At 31.1% G+C, this 16,707-nt stretch overlaps 1 protein-coding gene across 1 annotated transcript; it reads left to right on the forward strand.

Annotated features, from left to right (window-relative positions):
- Positions 1-209: 209 nt before the first annotated feature.
- Positions 210-1,404, forward strand: HELRODRAFT_160177 (hypothetical protein; the record flags this gene model as incomplete). Its single annotated transcript, XM_009017174.1, has 3 exons — positions 210-411; positions 484-645; positions 1,271-1,404. The coding sequence occupies 3 exons, from the start codon at positions 210-212 to the stop codon at positions 1,402-1,404; spliced, it is 498 nt and encodes a 165-aa protein (XP_009015422.1).
- Between the last annotated feature and the right edge of the window lie 15,303 nt (positions 1,405-16,707).

A 16,707-nucleotide genomic window follows, 5' to 3' on the forward strand; every position in this document is an offset into this window, starting at 1 on the left:
CCAATAAAATACAAACATTTCATACTATGAAAGCCGTCTAGATACGTTACTGCACAGAACACAATTTTTAATAGTATGCAAGAAATGTCAATGAACCATGAAGGACCTGTTGAAAAAAAGTGTTTAAGATTCGAAAATTAATATAAAAATTATTTGTCAGTTTCGACGGTGTATATATTGCAACCGCTTGTTAGGAGTAAATTTTCATAATGAACAAATTAATCTTATACTCAACCTGCTACAATATTTTAGCATTTTTGCTGATCGTTTCATCTGATTCTGAAATTAAATTTGAGTGCGGCGGTCTCGACAATTTGGCACCATCAACATCGGGAGCACCTTTTCAACTTTCACTCTTCGATCAGGATAATATACCAACAGGCTTCTATCATAAAGACAGCTACGTAAGCGGTAATAAAAATTATTTTATTTGTTGAGTGTTTTGACGAATAATAATGTAACAAATTAAATTTTATGCTCCAGTTCAGTTGAAATTTTCTGGTTCGTTGGCTATCAGATCGATCATGATTCAGGCAAACAAAGTTCTGGAGAAACAGCCTGTAGGCTCCTGGAAAGTGGTTCAACCTCAATCCAAATTGGACATCAGGTCATGCGTCAATACCAACGATACCTTAATTGGCGATAGTAAAGAAATAGATGTGCACGAAAACATACAAGCAGTTTGGTATCCTCCACCCCAGTTTTATGAATCAATCGAATTTATGTGAGTTGTCGTTGTTAAACAATTTTTAAAATGAAAACAAATGTTGCAAACTGTTTATTAAATTTTGATATATATTGTATATATGTGTACGTTAAATGTATAAAAACGTACATGTAGATTCAAGTTGATTTCTCTTAACCGGCAGATTAGCAGTGCGTCTACGCCATCGACCAAAATATATAAAAATAACAATATTGCACATTGAGATAATAAATGCACTAAGTTGGTGTTTTAGCACGGACTACTTATAGTAAGCACTCGTACTAGCCGGCCGTACCCGTAGTAGCAGGTCGGCAAATTCTCAAATACTTCCCAAAGTCTCAATGGTAATAGTGAATGTTGTCAAACATATCTAGAGAGCACGATTTCTGCCTTTTTAAACCGAGTTTACATGCACTCTTTTGATATAGAACTATCATAACTAACTAACTATAATAGATAACTAACATAACTTAACATAAATAACATAACTAATTATAATAGATAGAATAACTAAACTACTTATTAATAATGGATATAAAAATTCCATGATCCAAATAATAATAGAACGCAAAGAACAAAAAAGCAGCAACAAGAACAATGCAACCAACAATAGTAGGGATGCACCGGATTTAAGTTTTCCAAGATTTAAAATTCAAAAACCGGCCGGGGCCGGGGCCGGAGCCGGGGCCGGATTTTAGTTACATTTTTACATACGTTAAAAAAATACATTTACGGTTATCTACATGCTGAACATCAAAAAACAACACCAAGTAAATAGTTAATTAATTCAAATATATAAATAAGTTGTGTGATATGCCAAATTCTGTACACAAAGATCAGCTTATAATTTATGCATAACCCGTGTTATAGCATAAAGAAAATTGTCCAGCTCACCTCACAATTAGTGATGTTGTTATTATGTGCCATGAATGCACGTGCACAGCTTATAATTTATGCAAAACCCATGTTATAGCACAAAGAAAATTGTCCAGCTCACCTCACAATTAGTGATGTTGTAATTATGTGTCATGCATGCCTAGCCTAACCTTTAACATACCATGTTCTTAAACTATGCGCTTATATATATATATATATATATATATATATATATAATATGTAACTATATGATTCATTATATACAATAATATAGTATATACACGTGCACAAGTTCTTTTACACAAAGATCAGCTCATAATTTATGTATAACCCATGTTATAGCATAAAGAAAATTGTCCAGCTCAACTCACAATTAGTGATGTTGTTATTATGTGTCACATATGCTTAGCCTTTAACTTATTGAATTCAATACACAATTTTTTCTATTTATAACATTTTTAAATGTTGATAGACGCTTAAATCCGGTCCTAAATCCGGCCACCGAATCCGGCCGGGCCCGGATTTAAAAAAAAGCCGGATTTTGGCCGGAGCCGGGGCCGAACTTCGGTGCATCCCTAAACAATAGTAACAAAAATAACGTAGTAATATATTATAAGAATCACATGTCAACCGCTTTCGAACAGGATGAAAAAATTATGAAAAGAATCATAAAAAAAAACGTCCAAGCAGCCAACGAAAACGTTAGTATTAAACTACGAATATACTACTCCAACCAAAGAACGTTATTTCTTGTGATGAAAAACAACTGCACTAGTAAACCAGAATTGATAATGGATCATAGCCCTCTAATATATTTGTACAAATGTAATATTGGTGAGTGTGGGCACCATAATTCTGAATATATTGGTATGACGACGACTAAATTACCGAGAAGACTCACGATGCACGTACAAACTGGCGCTATAAAGAATCACATGAAGGAGAACACATAACTAAAATTACTAGCCATCTAATATATTTGTACAAATGAACTGAAAAATACTGAAAATCAACTAAAAGAAAACAAAAGTAATGATTTCATTAGAAAAAATTGAAAATAGTGTCTAAAGTTAACTGGTCCTGCGTTTCAGAAGCTTGCACTTTTTCTGTGTGTTGCGTTGTTAAAACCTTGGTAAATTAACTCCGAGAGTTGTAAAAAGTGGGGTTGCTGAATTTAATATAAGTGGAAAAAATTTTTTAAAATTTAAAAATTGACAAAATTATGAACATCATCGTTCTATAATCTATTTAAACGGTCTCTTAAGAAATATATCAAAATTATTGTTTGTTTCTTAGATTGATTTTTAACAGATTCTATGAAACTCTTGATAGTTTTTTAAATCTCAATATTTTTAGTTTTTCAAAACAAAACTGTTGACATCATTTTTTATAATATTACATATGGTATTTTTATTAAGGTTAACATTAGTCGGAAGGATAAATTTTTGCAATTTATTTTTCAAAATCACAAATATTATAGCAATACAATAGAAAAATAATAACAACGTTTACTGTTAAAAGTGATTGAATTTTTAACACAAAATTATTTAACACAAAATTATTTAGCATTGATCATAATCATTGTAAGCAGCTAAATGAAATTAAGTATTGCATTTCTTTATTATACATACTCGCCTACTCAGTAGCCGATCTAGACAACTTTGACAAGGGGCCATAGTTTTAAAGAAAATGTTTAAGTTTTGAAATTTAGACTGGGGGCTTACGACAATTTGACGGGGGGCCAAGATTTGTGGTAGCGTGGTCAAAATCAGGCTGGCAAACTTTTTTTACTTATCAAATCAATTTCGTCATAAAACGAGTGCTTTTCTGTTCAAACAATGAGTTGTACTTACTCTAATAAAATTACTGCTCACAACCCCTAGATCCGCTACTGAAAATAGAAATCTAACTCGAGAACCAATTTTGTGCAAATGCTAAAATGGCATTCAAAGCTTTATTGACAGCGCAAGAATTATCATTAGACAAAAAGACTATTTGTGTATGAAGCATCAATCTTAGCTTATACATTAATATTTGATTGATTGGTTAGTTAATTGATTAATTAATAATTAATTTTTTAATTTAGATTCTACAAACTTGACGGTTTTTCAAATCCTTTTTTATTTTTTAAACTCAGAGTCTCAGCGCTTGATGTAAACAGAAATCACTGGATCAAGTGGAACTCATTTGAACTTTCCTACAATTAATTATACGTGCACGCGCACACACACACACACACACACACTATACGTGCACGCACGCACGCACACACACACACACACACACACACACGTGTATGATTTTATTACTAAACGTTTTTGACATTTTAACTAACATTCATTTTTAGCACATTTACCATGGATATATATAATATAGATACGGCAGACGCGTTATATATATGCATATATATACATTGTTAACATATATTTAATATCAAGGTCAATCTAACAAATATTTGTTGAAAAGTGAATTTAAATTAAAGTAATCAGTTATTGGCCAGTTGTTTAGCGATTATCGTTTTAGTTGCTTTTTTGTCAATTTATTGACATTTAATTAGAAAATTTGTCTATAATAAGACGTTTGATTGTAAAAAAATCAATAAAATATCAATTACTACGAAAAAATGTTTAATGTTTACGCGTTTAATTCCATAGAACTAGGAAAAATTATTAGATAGGTAAGAATTATTATGCCATATCCATTATATCCATGAAATTTACTCTAAAACACTTTGGCGGCATTTTCGAAAAATCAAAGTGAACTTTTTTATATGGACGTAAGAAATTTTTTTTCATACATAGACGGATCATAATGTTAAAATTTAATTTGGTATAACAGTTTTTCCTAAATGTTTCAACAATCAAAATTTTTAGTTTTTATCAAAAAATTTTTTTAAATGTTAAATAACTAGGCATTTACATATTAATATATATAATATAATTAGCATTATAAATTCCTAAGTAGGATCTATATACTATTAACTTTAAGTATGAAACAAACATTTCCCAAAAATATTAATGATTTTTATGCATTAGCCTTCAAAAGGTGAAAAAAGATTCATTCACTCTTCTAAGATTCAGAGATATCAACAGTGCGCTATCAGCTTATATGAATACGAGCAAAGCGATGTTTCATACAAAGCAGGTGGTAGGCGGGGGCCCATTTTTCATTCGAACTAGGTTACCGCAAAGTATGACCAAGCGCCATTAGGCCATCACAATTTGTAATATATTAATTAAGATATCAATATTTAATTCGTGCTAATTTTCTTACTAATTAATCAATTTATAAATTTCTATCCAATGTATTTTTACTGAAATGTCAGGTCGATTGTTTTTGTAGCTCCAGAAGTTGTTTATGAATGATTTTTTGTTGACTTGAATATTCCGAATTTAGTCCTGATGTAGAAACTATTTTTTATTTCGTATCATGAATATTATGTATTTTTTATTACTTATATTGCCAATACAAATGTTATCGTTTAAATTAGCGACAAAGTGAAATAATTTATTATTGATCGGTATAATGTGAAATGTGAAAAATGTATTTTAAAATAACACAACGTGATAAAACAGATAAACTAAACGCAGGCTATAAATGTTTTAGTCAGATTTGATGTAATTTTTTTCAATATATTAAAATTTGTTAGTTTCAAATTTAATTTAAATTTAACTGATAGATGGTCATTGTACTGTACGCTTAACGTGTTAGTTACTAAATGAAAGGGATCGAATGTAGAGACAATCCTAATTTTCATACATGCAAAATAAGGTTTGGCGTTTGTCTGATATGTTTTATAAACGATTTTTAATCAATCAACGCATTTTTATTTCTTAAAAAAAAAAAGTTGAGGAGTCAGCCAAGGATGGCAAGTGCCCGGAGTAGCAAAGGCCATTGGCTCGGGCACCCCTCTAACGTAACTACATAAAAATAGCTAAGAATAACCAATAAAAAACAATATAAATAAATTTGGCAAAAACTTCGTATTAACGGTCGTATTTTTGTTGACAAAAGTTCTTTTGTGATTTTGCAATTTGATAACACCGAATTAAGTCGCACCTAGTAGCAACAATATTGATATTTATTTGCAAAAACAGTAGTAATATAGGTATCTGAAAAAAATAGCCAAGTTACCTCGGTGCTGGGTTAATATGAAACACCGGTTTGTTCGTGTCAAATAATTACAAAAAATGGTGTTGTATAAGCTTCTTACAAGGTTTCTTGGTATACGTATTTATTAGAAACATTGTTCAGATAAAACTTTTTGAAATGAGTTAAAAGTGTTTCCATACCTCACTTTGGTGCGTTACACGCTCGGGCGCTAGTCCCTCTCTAGTCTCTACCCCTTGGTCGGCAACACTATGAGTTGAGGTGCTATTGCGTTGTCATATGTCATCTTTGGTCACGCTTTGAGGGCAGGGAAGATGAAAAATTTGACAGATTGCTACAAGGGGGAGGGGAGGAGTAAAATCTTGTGACATCTCAATTTGCTTCGTACTTTTCTAATTTTTATCGCGAATCAATAAAATTTTTGTCAAAAAAAAACGTTATTAAATTTTATATACAATCAGAAATTAGAAACGCACTGAATGCTCAGCTTGGCCAAATATTCGACCGAAATTTGCCGAATGTTGCAATTTTGATGTTACATGACATTTATTCAAGACAGTTGTTGATTATTATTAGCGGAAAATTTATTTTGGCTATTTAGCTGTACAAACATTTTAATTTGAATAAGTGATTGAATATAGCCTTGTTAAAGAATTGTTTGTTTTCTTCAATAACTGGTTTTTCATTCTAAAAAACAATTTGTTTTAGTTTATTTGTGTTCGACCTAATAGTGGTATAATTATTTGGCTAAATTAATTCACTAAACGATGCATCTTTATCAGAAACTTGCATGTTTAATGCAATATTTTGTTATATTCATCAACTTATGTTTGTTTATCTAGATTCAACGCTATAACACATAGCTGATTTGAATTTCCAAAAATTATTCACTATATTGATAATTTGCATGAAACATTTCAATAACTTTCAAAAAGGGAGGTCAAAAATTTTGGCTTGTCTAAATTGGGGTGGTGTGAAAATTTGTGAGTGTGAAGAGAAGTCAAAAAAACGCAAAAAAGCGTGACATCTTTTAAGGACAGCCTCTAACATTGTTCCATCATCTTACATTATTAAAAGAAATTGTACAAATGAACAAGTCATTAAATTCATTTATTTTTTTTTAATTTTCTATTCAAACTACAAATTCCAAATAAAAAATTTTTTTGAATCGGAGGTTTTATTTTTTATAACAAAATAATTCTCTTCTTTTGCTTTAACATTTGAACTTTGCATCTTCAAATTTGAATTCTGCATTTTAAAATTTGAATCTTGTTTTTTAAAATTGGAATTCTGCATTGAATATTGAAATTTGAAGATTAGAAAATAATGTTTATAACAAATACACTAATATATGTAAATTAAAAATGAAAATAGAAAAATTTGGACGAATGGAACAAGTCAATAGCTAACCTCCTTAGTAACATACCATCGTTTTGGTCTATAACGTAAGAAATATAATATTAATATATTATTTGCAGTTATTTTTAGAAATATAAGTATGCTGGAAAAGGTTGCACATAATTTTAGGATTGAAAACAGGGAACTTTTAATTTAAAACCAAAACACAAAATAAAAAACTTAAAAATAAATAAACTTGACAAAAAAAGCATTTGCAAGCAAACAAGCAAGCATGAATTTTATTGGCAAAAAGAGCTGTTGACCTGAATCAGTGCTTTGTGGGGCCACCAGGAAAAAATACATGGAATGAAAAACTAGAAATTAATGAAAAAAAAGAAAACAAAGAAAAACAATAAAAATTGGTTCGCCAAATGTATAAATGAAATAGCGTGTTAATGTATTAAAACTAAATTAATAAAAAAGATACAAAACAGTCAGAATATATCCAAAGTATAATCATTTTTTAAATCCATTCAAACCAGACGACAGTTTTAAACTCACATTCGGAAAGCTCCACAAATTAACACCGTAAACAAAGTTTGAAAATAAAACAGTACAAAATGGTCAAGCATAAAACTCAGACGTGTCTTGTTAATTTATGAAAATAAGTTATTCAATTTAATCATTCTGTAAAAAATTGTAGAATTCGAAATATATATACATTTTTAAATCATCATTTGAGACTGTTTAAAATAATAGATAAGATGAGTGTGAAGACAGATAAAATTCTAATAAAATTATTTTAAAATTTTGTAATATAAGATAAAAGGTGACTTGACGTTTTTCCCCGAATAATTAAACAAAACATAAAATATGGATAAATAATTGTATAATTTAATTATATAATTCTGATTTTGTAAGGAAAATTAGATTTCAATTTGTTAATTATTCCTGAGCTATTGCTGCAAATCGTCATACCTACGAACTTTACGAATACGATTAAAAAATTATAATTTGTGAAAATTTTTATAATTTTAGCAAGACTAAACAGCATACATTCGGTTTTTAAAGTGGTAATATTTAATTCATTTACAAACATCCAGGAAGAAATAATTTCTAGCTCTTAGTTCAACAATTGTATTAAATTTATTATTAATTTTCCGCGAATAAGGATAATGGTGTGTTCTGCGTACAACATACATTTTAGCACCAAGGACGTTACAGTTAAATCATTAATAAAATTGAATAAAAGAGGTCCTAACTCCCGGAATTAAATCTTGGGATACACCAACATCGGTATCGAAACTCTTTTACGAAAAATGTATTGATACTGGTCATTGATGTTGTTGTCAAAAAATCTGATAAAACGCATACGAACTATTTTTCTATAATTTTAGAAAAGGTAGATGTCAAAGAATTTGATCGATATTTAGAAAGATTATCACGAGGACCATTTGTATATCGGAAAAACTTTTATTTTCAAGCAATCGGAAAATATACCTTGTGATAACGAGAGATTGTTGCAACGTGATGAGTTTTTGTTACAAGAAGTGAAAACATTGTTTAACTAGAAAATTTGATGAGAAATTGTTTTCCTAAGTTGATGAATTATTCAAATTGCCAAGTACTGTTTTTATTTCATCTTCTGTAACATTATGCATGAAAAAACTGCCAGGATTTGAAGTTGGTAATAAGTTGTTGCAAAAAATTTCTGCCTTGACAAAAATTTTCAACATTTGGTGGGAGGGACAAACGAGCGTTGTAAGTAAAAATAGGGAGATGATCTGAAAAATCCGAATAAAATTTTCCAGATTTATGATTAGAAAAGTTGCTTGCGACGATATTGTCGATGAGTTTAATGTATTTTCTGTAATTCGAGTTGGATCGTTTATTAACGGGAGAAAGTTAATTGAAAAAATGTTACAATCCGCCTCTAACCAGTCAGTCAATATTGAAATCACCAGTTACGTAGATATTTTTATATCGTGATTTCATCTGGACTTTGTCCACAACAGTAGTGATCGAGATTTTAATTGGGTTGACAATATACAGCGAATACAAGGATGTTGGGTGACTTTTTAACAATTATTTTGATAGCCTTTATTTCTAACACTGGATTTTTTTGCTATTTGCTATTCTGTTTGAAATTTTATAAAATTTAAACAAACGTTTGTATTTTGTTTCATTTTAACAATCGTTCTTAACAAAAAAATTCACACACGCCGTCTCCTTTGGTTTCTATTTCCAAACACAAGTGTTCAGTGGCGAAACTATACCAAACTTTCAGGAGGGTGGAAGGCAAATAAAATACTTATGTTGCAGCATAAGATACAACTTAACAAGCACTCGTTCGAAAACAAGACAAGTTTATTTTCCAAACAAGGTGTTATATCGAACAATAGTAGATTTTCAGCTTTCACAAAAATTTTGCGAATGTCATTATTGTCATTTTGTCGATAATTGTTTAAAATTAGCGCCATGTCAGAAACTTGTTCAATGAACTGAAAAGTATCTACATGCGGATTCTGAAGAGCTTTTGAAATAGGTTAAATTAACGTACTGAAACGAGCACATATACACAAAGATACTACAAATTATGATTGATTAATAGCGACCAAAAGCTGTTCTGCTTTACTAGCAGCATTTGCATCACTCCAATTACTAATTTCTTCCATTGTGACCTTGATTGTCGGATATAATTCAAAAAATTTTATTGTGGCTTTATGACGTTCCACCCATCGCGTGTCACATAATTTTGTTAGTTTCTGATGATTACTACCAGACTCTGAAGAACTTTCAAGATTTATTTGAAAAACGTAAGCTCTCTTTGATGATTCACAAATAAAGTTAATTGTCTGCTTGATTGTACTTATACAATTTGTGATTTCTTGAATTTTGGATGCATGTGCTATTTCTAAATTTAGAACATGGGATGCACAATGTGTGTACAGAGCTTTTGGGTACATGTTTCTTACATGGGCTTGCACTCCATTTATTTTTCCTGCCATTGAACCACATCCGTCATATCCCTAACCTATCAATTTTTAATATCTATCCCTGCTTTTTTCAATGTTTCAATCAAAATCTTAGCAATGCCTTCATCTGTGGTATTTTGAACTTTTTGAAAACCAATAAAGCATCTTTAACAGTCATCTTTAACAAATAAAGCATCTTTAACAAATCTTAAAATAATTGTCATCTGTTGATTAATAAAAAAATCAATAGTTCCATCACAGAGCACAGAAAAGAATTCAACAGCATTGACGTTATTTACAACATTTTTTCTCATTAAATAATGAGTTGCTGCTATACTTTCATTTTGTATCTTCCAACTTAGATAGGTTTGTGAACTTGAAGTTTTTTGCAGATGCCATTTTAGATTTTCACCATAGATTGTGCTCTTGGCCAGCTAATAAACGTAGCCTTTTGCATGCTCTGAAATTTCCATCGTTCTTATCTGTTTACTCGGTGGAAAATGGTCCTGAATCGCGATGACCACGTAAAGCAATTTCTTGCTTTCCACAATGATGCACTGTTTCTACAATAGGTATTAGACGTCTGCGATTTTCTTCAATCTGCTTTTGCTACTCATTATGCAATTGCTTTTCAATAACACTAAACCCTTGCTCATAATGCCTCAAAAAATCTTCTGAAATTTTTACACAGTTCTGATGATACAACTGATATTTATGTTTGTGATATTGGATAGGTTTTCAAAAGCTTCAGTGTAAATACTTTTTAATTTTGTATGTTTTTCAGTGTTACTTGCATCTTGAAAATTATGAAAGATAATCAAACAATAGTAACTATACTATACTTACACAACCTATTTATCTTTATAATTACAACGAACGTACGTTTGTGACTGTTGCAAAAACCGTTGTTTTTAATAAATTCATACAACATATATTTTAAACTAATTCATGACCCTTGACCGAATCTTCTTTTAAAAATTTTTTTATATTTTGGGGAGAGGGCAATTGCCCCCAATGCCCCACCCCCTAGTTGCACCACTGTAAGTATAATTTACTTCACATTATCATCGTTTAGTCGGGTCTCTGTGATTGCCAACAAATTTATATTAATGCCAATATTTTCAATTAAGATTTTTAGTCCATCAATTTTATATATTATAAACTTTGAGAGTTGATATACAACAGGTTAAAATTAAAATTGGATAATGGTAAAATAATACTTATTATAGTATTATAGTAATAATAAGGCGATTTTTTAAACAGAAAAAAATTTCAGTCTCATAATTAAGCTCTGAGATAAAATTCGTAACGCAGTTGTCATCCGTTGATGATGTTGAGATTAGAATGTTTCTTTTTCTCCGCCGGTTTGTTAAAAATCCAATCCATACCCTATATAAGTGATCCAATCGCGTGGTATAACACCTGACGGCAAGATGCTTAAATTTCGAATTTTGCCAAAATCAATTTTTCGATGCAAATTTTGAAAAATGTTGATTTGGAATCCTCGTTAAGTTTTTTTCTCGCTGTTCTGTTTTTTTTTAAATTGGATTGCAGGACAGAACATCAATATCGTAAGTTTTCAAATCACCGATTACATCATCTCCTGCACATTCTGCCACATTGCCGAGACTAAGATAAAATTTAATATGATTTATTAGCTTGTAGCGGTAACATTTTAGTGATTTATCAGCTCTAATTTTTTACCAATTACTTTGTGATGTACTGTAGATTTAGTTCAAAATTGCGTTAATTTGTAGTTGGTAATTAATGTTGCTGTGACCGCTAACGTTTGAAAATGTTTTTTTAAATTTATTAAGAACAAATCTGTTTTTTGTATATAATACTAAAAAAACTAAAGTTAAAGAACTAAAGTTAAAAAATCAATATTTTAATATATATATAAACCAGTAATTATATTTTTGTAGAAAAAAGAAGTGAACAACAATAATATAAATGAGCAGAATACCAAATGACTACTAAATGAAATGAGAAATGAGAAGCTAAATATGATCAACAATCAAAGCTAAGCGATGGCACGTTTGATCAGGCAACATTAAATAAGACTGCTAAATGAGACAAAATAAACAAACAGAATAGGCCAACATCTATTTTGATAATATATACATATATATATATATATCAAAAATTTTATGAAAAGTTTGGTAGAGCAGTTATCTTAGATGGCTGAGTTGAAAACTAATAAATCTAGTTTAGGAATTAATCAAACTTAACCAAAAAAGTGATGATAATAGCTACGATATGCATTGTAAACCTTTTTCCTTTTGAGTACAGCACATTTTCATCCATAAGAATTGAAATAACTTTTGAGGCATACTTTTTGCTGGTGCCCAACCTGTTTATCATACCTTTCAATGAAAAACTTTTAGATTCTTGACAAGCTGTCAAAGCTCTTCTTTTCAAGCATATTACCTTTTGTTTTTATATAAAGAATGTAACGAAATTGAAAACCGCCAATCACAATTATTACTTTCAATGCTTCTTCTGACAATCCATTCAATGTTTCATCAGTGGCCAAAACATTCAAATCCTAACAATATTGAGAATTACATAAAAAAACATTTTCCGTTATGTAAAGCATACGAAATGTTAACCTTATTAGAAAAAATTAATAAGCTTAACATTTCATAAAAAATGTAAAGATTTATTTGAAACCATTGTATAAAAAAATTCCCAAAAGAAAAGCTTTAATATAAGTTTAAAAAATTGGAAACTCTCTAATTAACACTAGCATGGTTAAATATTTTAAAAGTAATATATCCTGTAATGATTGAAAAACTTAAGTATTTATAATAAATGCCCTTAGAATGTTGGACGCGGAAATCTCCCTTTGGGTCAATTTTTGTAGTCAATTTAGAATTTATATTTAATGAAAAGGGAGAACCAACTAACGTTATTGGTAACAAATTGTCTTTATTTTATTTATAGCCATAAAAATTAAAAAGTTTGAACATTTTGTTCATAATAAAATTCCCCCAACAGAGAAAGTGGAGACAATCGCCTCCTCCCCTCTCTTCTGTAGACGCCCCTGTTCATAAATATGTTTTAGTCGACTTTTACATTAAATGGTTATCAAGAAAAAAAAATATAAATATAAATAATTGTAATAAACAAAATAAACATATAAAACAATAAACAAACTTTTGTAGTATTGACACAAAGATTGCAATAATGCTTCTCTGGACACTCATTCTCGTGATGAATTTGAAAGCATTCCCCGTGTTGCCAAAATTCACATTTTTCACAGCAAATCATTAAGCCATCTTCCTGAATAGAAGTCATCACTTAATTTTAATTTCAAAAAATTAAATAATAAAAAAGACAAAATGGTAATACTTCAGAATCACCACAAGGACATTTTACAAAACAGACAGCTTTTTCTAAAAAAAATAATAAAAAATTAAATGTAATTTTTTACAAAAATAATGTAATTCAATACACAATAAAAACATTTACATTAACATTTAATAAGTACATTTAGCTGTTCTTAGGCTTATTCTAATTCATTTTATAAATTATAAATAAAAAAGATCGCTTAAAATTCTGTAGAACAATTAAATTACTAGATAATTTCAATAATAATAGACAGAAAAATATATAATAAAAAAGGTGATTCCACGTTGCAATCTACTGTCATCAACAAGGATTCGAAAAAACAAAGAAAAGCTTGGGCAAAAGTTGGCTGAGAGACCTAACATCCCCAGTACAATAATAAACGTTTCTAGATTAACCTTTGGTTAAGATGGCAAAATTATTAGCTCAAAAAATTGTACGATTGCTATCGACAACCGAGCCACAAGACCTATCCTAATAGGCGACCTAGTTCCACACCAACGACTTTAGAAGTACATTTACATTACGAAAAGGCATTGGAGTTACAGAATCTATTCATGGGGATATCAACAGGATAGTCCGTCTGGGAAAATTGGCATTTGAAGAGTCGTTGCTCACAGCGAATATCATCGTCGAATGCATTAATCGGTGTTGATTTGTTCATATAACATTGTTTTAAGATTGATTCAGAGAAACGTATATTTAGCTGAAACAATATAGAAGCAATTATGGAGAATGAACTCCACCACTGGGGCTGCAATCCAGCAGAGTTCGGTGCGGGTCCCAAGTCCGAGTAAAGGAGGAGGGTTGACAGGAGCTTGCTACACTGTTTTAAAAACGCTACAAACACGATGGTAAACACAACAGCAAATAATTATATCAGCTCGGTCGTCGCCCGGGACAACAAGGACCGCATTGCAGCCTTGGGGACTAGGAGCTACAATAAAAAGTTTGTTACTGAGTCCCAAAGAGGTAAAATGAAGATGAAATTCACAGTTGGAATTTGGAATGTGAGGCCACTGTGGCAAGCTGGAACATATGCGATGCTGAAAAAAGCTTGAGAGGTTTAGATATGATGTGGTTGGTTTGTGTGAAGTTAGATGGACAGGAAGAGAATTGAAGAAAAGAAAACTGTTATGGTTAGGAAGAGAAACTGAGCATATTCATGGAGTGGGAATGATTCTTGGAGAGAAAGCAAGAAGAGCATTAATTGAATACAATCCAGTAAATGACAGGTTGATGTATGCTAAATTCAAAAAATATCCAAGAGATAGCATTGTGATAGCTGCTTATGCGTCAACAACAAATCATTCGGATGATTAAGTTGAAACTTTCCACGAAAAACTGGAACAATTATTGAAAACATTACCAAAGAAACAGTTAAACAGTTAAGAGGAAAACAAAAAAATATGTCAGAAAGTAAAAAGATTAAGACCAAAAAGACTGTAATAATTACAGATCAATTGCATTAATTTGGCACTTATGCAAGATCATGCTGACCATCATAAAAGAACGACTGGAAAAGGTCATAGAGCAACATTTGCATGAAAAAAAGCAGGCTTCAGAAAGAACAGAAGCACGATCCAACAAATTCTGATGTTGAAACTGCTGATGGAGGATGCAAAAGTAGCGGTCAGACAATTTACCATTGCTTTGTTGATTTTAAGAAAGCGTTTGATTCTGTCTTGCATGAAGGTTTGTGGGCAACATTAGAAAGTATCGGGACATTAGAAAAGCTGGTCAAAGTACTGAAAGGACTTTATGAAGAATCAAAAATGTCGGTAATAATTGGTACAGAACTTAGGGATTGGATAAAGGCAGACATTGGAAGCAGACAGGGCGATCCAATATCACCAATACTATTCATAGCATTGCTAGAAAGAGCAATGGAAAAAATGGAAAATTCGGAATTGGGTGGAATTGACATAGGAAAGAGAACTGTCAAAAATCTCAGGTTTGCATACAATATAGACCTTCTAGCTTCTAGTGAAGAAGGTCTACAGAAACTAATTGAACTAATACATGTTGGTGGAAAAGATCACGGGTTGCATATCAACAAAAACAAAACGAAGGTGATGATTACGGGAAAAGGCAGAAACAAAGCGGAATTTCAGATAGAATCAAAAAAACTCGAACAAGTAGACCGGTTTCTGTATCTTGGCAGTCTTATAACCTGTGGCAACAACTGCACGAAGAGAAATTAACAGAAGGATAGCAATAGCCCATGGAATGTTTGCATCATTGAAGAAAATAAGGAAAAGTGGAAATATATCTATAAAAAAAAGTTGAGAATGATAGAATCTTGCGTTTTTTCGAGTTTCCTCTATGCATTTGAGACATGGATAATAAAGAAAAGAGACAAAGACAGATTGGAAGCATTTGAGATAAAATGTTACCGAAATTTTTGGGAATCAGTTGGAGGCAGAAAGTAAAGAATGAAACCATTACAAATCAACTTGGAAAACAGAAAAGTGTATATGACAAAGTCAAAGAAAGAAAATTGGGATTTTTTGGACACATTTGTAGAATGAGTGAAGACAGATTGATTAAGGTGGTACTAATGAGGAAAAGAGATTGGAAGAAAAAAATTGGTAGACCTGCAAAGAAATGGATAGATGACATTATTGAATGGACTGGTGTTGATATTCTGAATTCAATAAAACTGGCCAAAGATAGAAAAGGTTTTAGGGAAGAAAAAAGAAAAAATTAAAAGTAAAAAGCATGCTTAGATGTACACCATCAGCCTCGATGATCCCTCGATGGACAAAGGAGGATCATTGATTGATTGATATACTGATTGATTGATATGGAGAATGATGACGTGAAACGCGTCCGAGTGACAATCGTGGACAACACGAAAATAAAATTAGACAGCAAACCGGAGGAGCGAGAAATGTACATGACCAAACCAACAACAACTATACAAAATACTAACATCATCACTGGAAAAAGCCTTGAAGAAGTCAATGCAACGGGACTTATTCCAATCCGGGTGTTAAATGTAGCGAAGCACTCCGTCAAAATCATGAAAGGACCACGACTTCTACCTAAAGCTAAAAGAACGGGAACAACAAAAACTCGGCATGACTCGAAAGGAAATAACACAGGTTTCAAAACCCATAACCTGGTGTGTTTATACAATCCACAGCGCAAAAAAAGGAGATGCACGAAACTTCAAAAAAATGTGGATGGTCCGTACAAGGTCATTAACAGGATAAAGAACCTGGATACAGGATCAGGATCTTTTGACATCTAGTGCATTTCTGTAATCCACGAATAACCAAGTCCGTGAATAAGGCAGTTGTGTTTATCTACCAGAAATCAGTGAACCTACCGTAGATAAAATAACTT

This window comes from Helobdella robusta (assembly GCF_000326865.2).
Source record: "Helobdella robusta unplaced genomic scaffold HELROscaffold_2, whole genome shotgun sequence".
Taxonomy (NCBI): domain Eukaryota; kingdom Metazoa; phylum Annelida; class Clitellata; order Rhynchobdellida; family Glossiphoniidae; genus Helobdella; species Helobdella robusta.